Source organism: Notothenia rossii (genome assembly GCF_949606895.1).
Source record: "Notothenia rossii genome assembly, chromosome: 1".
Classification (NCBI taxonomy): domain Eukaryota; kingdom Metazoa; phylum Chordata; class Actinopteri; order Perciformes; family Nototheniidae; genus Notothenia; species Notothenia rossii.
The window spans coordinates 17,484,666-17,495,742 of NC_136912.1; the positions used below are offsets into that span (position 1 = coordinate 17,484,666).

The 11,077-nt window shown below is 45.3% G+C and overlaps 1 protein-coding gene across 2 annotated transcripts; it reads left to right on the plus strand.

Moving 5' to 3' along the window:
* Window positions 1-1,160: 1,160 nt before the first annotated feature.
* Window positions 1,161-2,615, plus strand: LOC307023005 (uncharacterized protein). 2 transcript variants are annotated; one of them, XR_013803559.1, is made up of 3 exons: window positions 1,161-1,755; window positions 1,926-2,401; window positions 2,489-2,615. XR_013803559.1 is itself a non-coding variant. In XM_079655985.1 (2 exons), exons 1-2 carry the CDS (start codon window positions 1,276-1,278, stop codon window positions 2,196-2,198), a joined length of 753 nt encoding a protein of 250 aa, XP_079512111.1. In that variant the 5' UTR covers window positions 1,161-1,275; the 3' UTR covers window positions 2,199-2,576. The 2 variants fall into 2 exon arrangements, 1 of the variants encoding a protein (XP_079512111.1); XM_079655985.1 differs by having other exon boundaries at window positions 1,926-2,576.
* The last annotated feature ends 8,462 nt before the right edge of the window (window positions 2,616-11,077 follow it).

The window sequence follows — 11,077 nt, forward strand, 5'->3', positions numbered from 1 at the left end:
TACAAAGGCTCCTCGAGAACAAGCTGTTTGTCAAAGTAGAGAAATGCAAATTTCACGTGGATTCAGTGGATTTCCTGGGCTACATCATTGAGCAAGGTCAGCTGAGAACAGACCCAGAGAAGGTACAAGCAGTGGCGCAATGGCCAAAGCCTTCCACCAGGAAGCAGCTCCAACGTTTCTTGGGCTTTGCAAATTTCTATCGCCGGTTCATCAGAGACTACAGTCGTGTTGCCGGTCCTCTCAACCAACTCACCTCCCCAGCAATCCCCTTCTCGTGGACTACTCAGGCTGAGGCTGCCTTCTCTGAGCTGAAGAGACGTATCACCTCGGCTCCTATTCTTATGAACCCTGACTCATCTCTTCAGTTTATTGTTGAGGTTGATGCATCCAACACCGGTGTGGGGGCGGTTCTATCACAACGCTCAGTCTCCGACCAAAAGCTTCACCCTTGTGCTTTTTTTTCCCGACGACTGACAACCCCTGAGCGCAACTATGATGTTGGCAACAGGGAGCTGCTTGCTGTTAAGCTTGCGCTGGAAGAATGGAGGCACTGGCTGGAAGGCTCTGAACATCCATTCATTGTGTGGACAGACCACAGGAACCTGGTCTACATACAAACTGCCAAACGACTAAACTCCCGTCAGGCACGCTGGGCATTGTTTTTTGGGAGGTTCAACTTCACCCTTACCTACCGACCTGGTTCTAGAAACCTTAAACCTGACGCATTGTCCCGGCAGTTTGCAGTGGATCAGGATCCCATAGCTCCTGACACCATAATCCCCGCTACCAGAGTGGTGGGCGCTGTAACATGGGAGATTGAGAACTCAGTGAGGAAGGCACAGAGAGACCATCCAGATCCAGGAAAGGGTCCAGCTAACCGTTTGTTTGTACCTGACTCTGTCCGCTCACAGGTTCTCCTATGGACCCATGCTTCCCGCTTTGCCTGCCACCCGGGTGTGAGTCGGACCCTATCCCTCCTGAGACGACACTTCTGGTGGCCTTCTATGGAAGCGGACTCTCGAGCCTTTGTGCTGGCCTGCACGATTTGCGCCCGTAGCAAGTCTTCAAACCAGGCTCCTATCGGTCTACTCCAGCCTCTCCCAGTCCCTAGTCGTCCCTGGAGTCACATCGGCCTAGATTTTGTTACCGACCTCCCGGTTTCACAGGGTAACTCAACCATTCTCACTATTGTTGATCGCTTTTCCAAAGCAGTTCATTTTGTGCCTCTTCCTAAACTCCCCACAGCCTCTGGAACTGCTGACCTCCTGGTCAATCATGTTGTCCGGCTCCATGGCATTCCAACAGACATTGTTTCCAACAGAGGGCCACAGTTCATATCTCAGGTATGTAAAGCATTCTGTCGAGCACTTGGAGCATCTGTCAGTCTCTCCTCAGGTTATCATCCTCAGACTAACGGGCAGGCCGAAAGAGCCAATCAGGACCTTGGAGCTGCACTTCGCTGTGTCACCTCCCGGAATCCCACCTCCTGGAGCTTACATCTGCCCTGGATTGAATACGCTCATAACTCACTGTCTAGTGCTGCTACCGGTATGTCCCCATTTGAATGTTCTCTTGGATATCAACCCCCTTTGTTCCCAGCCCAAGAGGATGAGATCGCAGTTCCCTCTGTCCAAGCCCATCTCCGTCGTTGTCGTAGGATTTGGAAGGATGCCCGCTCTGCCCTTCTCCGCTCCGATGAACGCAATCGGCATATTGCAAACCGCTACCGGACCGCAGCTCCCCAGTTCCAACCAGGTCAGAAAGTTTGGCTTTCTTCAAAGAATATTTCTTTACAAGCTGAGTCTAAGAAGTTGAAACCACGCTTCATTGGTCCCTATGTGATCGAGCGCATAATCAATCCATCTGCTGTTAGGCTCAAGCTGCCTCCCTCCATGAGAATTCACCCAACCTTTCATGTGTCCCAGTTGAAACCAGTGTTGTCCAGCCCTTTGTGCCCTCCAGCCATCTCCCCTCCACCCACCCTTGTTATTGATGACCACCCGGCCTACATGGTCCGACGGCTGTTGGACATTCGCCGCCGGGGCCGTGGGTACCAGTATCTGGTTGATTGGGAGGGTTATGGTCCTGAGGAGAGGAGCTGGGTGTCCCGCAAGCTCATTCTATGTCCCTCTCTCATTCGGGACTTTCGCAGGGACAACCCAGATAAGCCTGGTGGTTCGCCTGGAGGCTCCCGTTGAGGGGGGGGTACTGTCACAGTCCAAACTGTGTCCCTGTTTGTTCCCCTGTGTGTGTGGAGAGGGTGTGGTGTCCCTTGCAGGCAGCAGCCTGATTGCTCTCACCTGGCCGTCCGACTCAGCTGTCCCTCATCATCTAATCAGGACACAGCTTATCTACTCCAGTCTCCCAGCAACTCACCGCCAGATTGTTTTCTACACCAGTGGTATTACATCCTCCTGGCTGCCCATTCAGTTATCCTGTCTGCGTGTAAATCCGTACTCTTTGTAACTAGTTTCTCTTGTGTTTCCAGTGCAATCCCTCGGCCATCATCCACCAGAGCTTCCAGCCAACCTGCCAGCCTCTCACTGCCTACCTCCACTCCGGACCTCCATAATCACCAAACCTGCCTGAGTCTCCGAAACAATAAACCATTTAAACATCTTCAGTCATTGCCTGCACCTGGGTCCTGTTTAAAACATAATCCTAACACTCCTGAGGGTTTCTAACGACATCCTGATGGCTTCTGATGTGGGTAATTGCTCTGTGTTAGTACTTCTTGACCTAAGTTCGGCGTTTGACACTGTAGACCACCATATCCTGATCAAGAGGTCACGTGACTGGGTGGGCATATCTGGCTTAGCATTAGACTGGTTTGCATCATATCTTGCTGATAGAAGTTTCACCGTCTCGATTGGAGACTTTGTGTCAGACTCCTCTCCACTGTCCTGTGGTGTCCCGCAGGGCTCGGTCTTGGGGCCTCTGTTATTCTCCCTATATTTGCTACCCTTAGGACAGATCATAAATAGTTTTAACATTACATATCACTTATACACGGACGATATCCAGCTCCACATTTCATTCAAACCTAGTGAGGCTTTTAGGATATCAAGACTCTTAGAATGTCTTAGAGCCATTAATGACTGGACCAGGCCCGGTTCTACGGGTTCTATGTTGGACTTAAATGCATCAATCTGGTGCATTTTGAGGGGGAAATAAAGAGACTACACCCATATGAAACAAAAATGTATACATTTAAATAATCATATAATCATAAGTACATGGCCATAACCAATAACATACAATATCCAATATGAAAAAACATTGAAACTTGTTTATTTATTTGTTTTTGGTTCATTTATAGTTGTGAGTGTGTCTGGGCACCTGAATCGGCCTCTCCTGTCTCCCTCCTCTCCCCCCTGCTCCTCTTTGAGGCAACAGCAAAGACTAGTTTTAGCTCTCAACAAGTTTATCTTACCTTTTTTCACCTAGTTAACATTTTGTTTGTATTATTCATGCATATTTTACTAATCACTACCCCCTCAAATGGAAATATGTGTTTACATAAATGGTGACCGAACCGTTTGAGACCCACTGAGATAACTTAAACTAAGTTAACTATCTAAAGACTCAGAGAGTAATTTACCTCACCAGAGCTGTAGTTATCAGCCTCTCAGTCTGACAGCAAAGGACTCTCCCTCCACCTTGTTGTTGAAACAGCTCCTTATATCCGTTAGCGCAGCGAGCTAGCACCAGATGCTAACAACAATACCGGTGCGCGCGCTTTCTCGCTCGCTCGCTCGCGCCACACATACACCAACACACACCCTCCCGAGCTTGAATGACACACAGAGACCAATCGAGGGCATTAGTATGATCTGTATGAAAGTGGCAATGTCGGCAGGCCACGTCATGTAGACAGCCAGTCACCCTCTGTGAGGCAGAGTCAGACCCACATGTGCGCTGCGTTTACAATATATACGTATATTGCCGGCGGCTGAGTACCGGCATTTTACTGAGTACCGGCACCTTGCCGGTACTCAGAAGTGCCGGTACTGTGTACCGGTGAGTACCGGCCAGGGGCGGAGCTTCAGGGGGGGCTGTAGGGGCAGGGCTCCCCGGGCCCGGGACGGTCGGGACCCAATGGGGGCCAGTCGCCGAGTCAGCAGGCTCCGCCCCCGAGATATTAGCCGGCGGGCCCTGCTGCCTCGCGCCACTGAGTGCACTGACGTTCGTGGTCATATTAGGTATTAGCATTGTAGCCTATAATATGAGTTGAACTTGTGCTGCTATTTTCACACTCACATTTAACATTAAAACATGAAAAATTGCAAGTGAATCCCTTCTATTGTTTCCAAATGTATTTTGGGTAAAATCGTCATCAACAGCCGTCCATCAACATCATACGTAAATGAACGTCAACGTCATCATCAATCACTTGTCATTCAACAGAGCACTGCCTAAGCATGAGCAGTTATAAACACAAAAGTGGAGCTACAAAACGCAAAGAAAAAGATAAAAAGGACCAAGGAAAAGCCAAATTGTCCAAGCTAGATGGATATTTTTTTCGCCCTACTCCTCCTCCTGCGGGAGATGAACCTGAAGTTTTTGCCACTGCCAGCCGTGTTTCATCCCCGAGCCCCAGCCCGCCAACAACGTTAGTGAGGGTTAGCCAGATTTACAGGTAGGCTACAATCACGGACACACACTGTCAACAAGAAAATGTGAGTTTGTGGTAAATGTTGATATCATGGTTGTTGTTACTTCGTGTAGCTCGGCCGCCTAGCTTATTTCCTTTTCTGTCTTGTTGGAGATTTGGAGGATGTTTAAAACCAACCTCGTCTCCGCGTGTCGTTTGATAAGCTGGGTAAATTCGTAAAAAGGAAGGGATTAAGAAACACCAGAATGCAAGTGAAACAATAATCTTGTTTTAATGATACAAGGTAACAATACAAATACAAAGGAATCACGAAGCACTCTGCAGAGTACTCCGGGCTCAGGTTCTACCACGTGTGAGACAGGTCTCAGGAACGGCCGGTCAAAAACAAGAGCGCGAACCAAAGGAAAACACAGGCTTTCATACTAAAACACAGGAGGAGGTGTGTGCGTGCTTTCCCCCAGAGGTCATCTTATTGGGAGAGACCAACACATGGCCTGTCGCACCCAATCAGTGCGAAACAGCAGAAGAAACCCGGAAACAAAAAGTCTCTTTCAGTTTGACGAAGACCAGAGACCTTTTGGTGTCTGGTACGAACCTGCTCTAAACAACAAGTTTCCTTATCTTATTTCACATCTTGCAGCCAGCACACACACATCCCCTTTATGGCCCTTTGTCCCTGTGTCCATCTTCCCGCCTCAGGTTACCACACACAAGTTAAAAGTATGTTATAAGATATAGTTGTTAGAGTTGGCTAAATATACGTAATACATGTAAATCACTTTCATATCAATAATAACGAGGAACACATTACCTATGCGCTTAAGCAGTATTAGAGATGCTTTTCAAATAGTCAAACTTCACACAGGCCTAATATAGAGAACACACTCATTTGTCCTACAGCCCCTCCCGCCATTTGAGCTATTGTTCACATCTTTACTTCAAATAAAAGGTTTCACATTGCATATTTCCAGCTTCCTTTACACATACTGTTATTATTAATACAAAGTAATTAACCACACACATCTATTGAAAACAAGTAGATTTCCCTGATAATTGACATGCTGAAAATGCTCTCTCGTCCCTATCATAAAAGCTGCTTCCATTTCATATAGAGTAATAAAACATGTTTAAGCTAATTTCTCCACAATGTTTGTAGCCATTTAGTACCCACACATGAAAGAATAAAAACAGAGGTAGGCCTATAGTTGAACAGTAATCATGCAGCACATATATTTACTGCAATGAAAACACACACATTTGCCCTAAGCATGTGTAACGCACCCTCTTCTTTTATGAGGGAAACATTCCAGAGTTTTGGAGCTATCCCCAAATTAGGATGTCCCCTGCTTGCATCCCTCTCTAAACACAAAGACTTCACCTCAATATATTGGGGAGGGAAAATATACTTTGTCCCTTCAAATTTAACACACATGAATATATATATAAGGTGACATTAAAATGAATATACCAGATTTAACTTTCCTGCCATAACACGTTACTTTAATACTTCAAATAATTCAAATAATCCTTCAGTCTCTAGGCTGTAGTGATGATGATAATAATAATAATAATAATAATAATAATAATAATAATAATAATAATAATAATAATAATAATAATAATAATAATAATAATAATAGGGACGACTCAGCAGCTGCTAGCTGCTCGTCGAGAGGAGAGCCAGGCCTGACGCTTGACCAGCCGCACCCCTCCCCCTCCGGCTCCTTACCTGCTGCGCCGCAAGGTGAAGAAGTACCGGACACTGGGAATGAAAGCAGCAACAGGTCTCCTCCTCACGCTACTCCTACGGGTGAAACTCAGACCACGGATCATGATGTGTCCTGCAATTATCCTCTGGAGCGTTTTCCGACTGATCGGGCAAACTATTTTGAAAACATTGAGGAAGCCAATATCAAAAGATATATCCTTAAAATGGGCCCATGCAAACCCAAAGGTCCATTTCCCAAAGACAAGGGTAACCGTTGCTTTTCAGAAAGCTATTACACCTCCACCACTAAAGTTGGGATGAAATGTCCACGTAGCTGGATGTGCTATTCCCCAAAATTGGACTGCTGCTACTGTGAGCCTTGCTGGCTTTTTGCCAACCGAAAGGCACCGTTCTACAACAATGCATGGGTAAACGGAATAAAAGACTGGAAACATCTTTCTACTAAAATTGAGAGGCATGAATCCACTCAAATACACCTTGGTGCATGCGTAGTATATGAGCAGTGGAAAAACAACGGCACAATAGACGCTGACATGGAGAGGAATGTGCGTAATGCCGCCCAATTTTGGAGACAGGTCGTGGAGCGCATTGTTAATGCAACTCTCACTCTAGCTTCAAGCAACTTGGCATTCAGGGGCCATCGAGAGGTTCTAGGCCAGGGAAAAGCTGGCAACTTTTTGTCAATAATAGAATTATTGGCTCGCTACGACCCTGTTTTGAAAGAGCTAATCAACCGACCAGAAGGGTCAGTGAAATACCTCAGTCACCAGATTCAAGATGAGATTATTTACATATTATCTCAACGTGTGAAAGCTGACATCATTGATGAAATAAACGAAGCCCCATTTTATTCCGTCATCATGGACACAACGCAAGATGTGTCAAAGATAGACCAGTTGAGTCAGGTTTACCGCTACATAACTGTTGTTAAGAACGACATGGATATTGCAACAGATATACAGATCAATGAAGTCTTTTTGGGTTTTGAAGTGACTGAAGGTTCATCAGCTTCAGAGCTTGAAAACAAAATCCTTGGTTCTATAGAGAAAAACGGATTAGATCTGTCTAAATGTCGCGGACAGGGCTATGATGGGGCGGCTAATATGAGTGGTGTGTATTCAGGCATGCAAGCAAGAATAGCCGAGAAGGAGCCCCTTGCCCACTATGTTCATTGCGCTGCTCATAATCTCAACCTAGCACTCAACGACTCTGTTAAAAATGTCCCTGGAGTGAAGCAGTTCTATGACACTGTAGAGACGCTCTACAACTTTTTTGGTCACAGTATCAAACGATGGGCATTGCTCAGTGAGTTAATGACGCCAGAGAGCAGAACTATCACATTAAAACGCTTATGTCCCACTCGCTGGTCATCTCGCCATGATGCGCTTGTTGCGTTAATGCACAGATATGGAGACATTATAAAAGCCCTCGTCAAAATATCCCTTACCAGTGACAAAAAGGATGAGCGCAATGAAGCAAGTGCACTCAAGAATGCCATAAGCAAATTGAGCTTTCTATTTTTGGTCAACATGCAGACCAAGATTTTGGAAAGCATAAATTGTGCTTCAAATTTACTGCAAGCAAAAGACGCGGATATTCTCAAAGCATCTACTCTACTGCAAAATGCCATCAGTGTTTTGGTGGAGTATAGGGGACAATTTGATGAGGCGATGTCCGCCACTCTTGCCCTGGCTACTAAATGGGGAAGTCAAACACAGTTTGAAACAACCAGGGCCAGGAAAGTTAAGAGACACTTTGATGAACTTTCTGAAGACAGCCGCCTCACTGACGCAGAGAGCAACTTTCGGGTGACCATTTTTAATGCATGTCTCGATATAATCATCCAGCAACTGTCCCAAAGATTCACCAGCTTAAATGCAACTGTGAACATGTTTGAGGCAATTCACCCCAACACACTACTACAAGCAAAGGATGAGGATTTACACCAAGCTGCCCAGCGGCTTAGAGAGCACTACAGTCGGGACATCGCCGCCAGCTTCCCTGGCCAGCTGCTTTCTTTCAGAACCTGTTTCAGGGACCAAATACAAAAACTAAAATCTGTCGCGGATCTGGTAAAAATGCTCATTGTTTACAACCCAGCAGTAACATCTACATTCAGTGAGGTTTGCACAGCCTTCATCTTATTTTTGACTCTTCCTGTCACCGTGGCAACCGCCGAGCGCTCTTTCTCCAAATTAAAACTCATCAAAAACTATTTGAGGAGCACGATGGGACAGGAGAGACTGAGTGGACTGGCCTTGCTGTCCATCGAAAGTGACCGAGCCAAGAAATTGGACATACAGCGCATTGTTGACGAGTTCGCGGAGCGCAAGGCTCGCCGAGTGCCCTTCAAGTAGTGGTGAGTACACTTCAAATTTAATTTGTACAGTAGCCTACTTGTACGTGAATGTATGGGCCGCCGTGCCAATTTTACACTGCTCTGCTCTCATGGTGGCTGCTGGCTGTCCATGGTGAATTGTGTGTCAGAAATGTAGTCATTTTATTAGGCTATGTTTTCGTTGTCCTTGTGGTTTGTTGGACTTTATGTCATGTTATATCATTATTATCTCTGATATATATTTCGTTTCTATACCCTTTGCAGAAACGAAATCTTAAATATTACACCTTTTCTTTAGTTACTTTTCTTTCAAACATTGTTTTAAATTGTAATCCTACTGACTGAGCGACTTTTTACGCACGAGCGTCCCGGACTACCGATATTTTTGTCAAGCTTTATTGGGTTTAAAGGGCCCGGTCATGTGGCCCCGCCCCCCGGCCCGGGTCTGATATGTGCCGCCAGTGGTACCGGCCCAATTCAAGCACTGGGGGTAAGGCGCTCATTTTGCAGCTCATGGTTTCAAAACAGAGATTGGCTGGAATATTCATGTACAAAAGATGCCCTCTTCTGCTAAGCATGTAGACATTTCGGTTCAAGTACGTCAGATGCCTTCACCACAACTGGCTACAACCACTGGCGCCATGCTCTTAAAGGGAAACAAAAAGTAAATCTGTTTACAGTTATGTTTCATGGGTGTTGAGATGTATCCATAGATCTCTTCATTTTGCTCTCAAAGTGCACCAGATTGATGCTTTTAACTTCAATATTTAAAAAAAATATTTCCTGGGGGAGCATGCCCCCGGACCCCCCTAGAGGAGGTGAGGACCCCCCTAGAGGGTGTTGGGTCCACTCCCCACTTATAAAAATAGTACTATACCACTGCACCCTCTCTAATCTCAGATGCACTCTGAGTCATTTTGTTCTGGAACCGGGCCTGGACTGGACGGCAGATAACTTCTTACAACGCAATGCTGATAAGACGGAGGTTCTGGTTGTTGCACCAGAAATGATTACGCCCTTGATTCTGGAAAGTCTTGGATCTTATTCCTCTGCTGCCAACTCCAAACTACGCAATTTAGGGGTAATATTTGACCAATCCGCATCGTTTGATACCCATGTTAAGCAACTGACGAGATCATATTTCTTCCACCTACTAAATATTAACAAACTGAGATCTGTAGTTTCAACACCCGACCTAGAAATTATTATCCATGCATTTATTTAATCTCGCATTGATTAGCCTACTGCAACGCGTTGTTGTCCTCTCTCAGCTTGTCTGCCCTTGGTCGTTTGCAGTCAGTCCAGAATGCAGCTGCAAGACTTCTCTCCCGGTCAAACAAATGGTCCCACATTACCCCGATACTCAGATCCCTTCACTGGCTCCCTGTAGTTTATAGGATTAAGTTCAAAATCCTCACTCTCACCTACAGAGCTTTGCATGGTCAGACTCCTGCTTATGTGGCCGACTTAATTCACCCTTATACATAAGCCCGCCCACTCAGGTCTCACAGGCAAAATGTACTATCTGTCCCACGTACCCACCTTAAGACCCGCGGTGATCGAGCATTCGCAGCAGTGGCTTCTAAATTATGGAATGCTCCGCCTGCTCATCTACGGTCTGCGGAGTCTGTTGACTCTTTTAAAACTATTTTAAAGACGTTCCAGTTTGGTCAGGCGTCTGGGTAACCGGTGTGCCGGATTTTATTCCATTTAATACTATCTTTTTATTTTTGTTTGTTTTAAATTTCATTTGTAAGTTTTGTTTTATTGTGTTTTTATTGTGTCTTAGATTATGCTCTGGTTCTTTTATGACTTCTTAACATGTGGGTTCATCTCTTATTATTTTGTCATGCACTTTGTGACTTTGTCTGTGAAAAGCACTTTATAAATAAACTTTACTTACTTACTTACTAAATGAAACATTGTGCCAAAAACACAACATAGTGAAGTCCAGAATGCCTAAATCAAAGCCTCAAACCAGTTGGGTACAAACAATAGTTTTTTTTCTTGTGAATGTTTCTACTTCTCTGGTCTCTCTTGGAAAAACATCCTTATTATCTTAATGAGTCTGCCTGATTAAAGGGAACAATAAATCAACGTTGTTCGATGGAGTTACCTCTGAAAACATGGTGCTGGACCAGCTTTAATGGGCCATGTTCCCAATTCTGTTATAAGATTATTTGATATTTATTTATGCTGGTGGCGATGTTTTGGTATAGTTTTTCATCGCCCACATGCGGTCTTTACCCTGATTGCTCCGGATTAGCACCAGACTGAATAGGCAGGAAGGAGATTCCAACTTATTTGCACTCACTTGACAACACGCATGTACTTTCGAAATATTGCAGATGATTAATTTGCAAAAATATGTTACTTGTCAGACAAACTTTCACTG

What these genes read in the sequence shown, in the direction of transcription:
- LOC307023005 (XM_079655985.1), top strand. Translation starts at nt 1,276, where the DNA reads ATGTTGTCCGGCTCCATGGCATTCCAACAGACATTGTTTCCAACAGAG. An exon ending in AGCTCCCCAGTTCCAACCAG is followed by an intron (nt 1,756 to 1,925) that starts GTCAGAAAGTTT and finishes CATGTGTCCCAG; the next exon opens with TTGAAACCAGTGTTGTCCAG.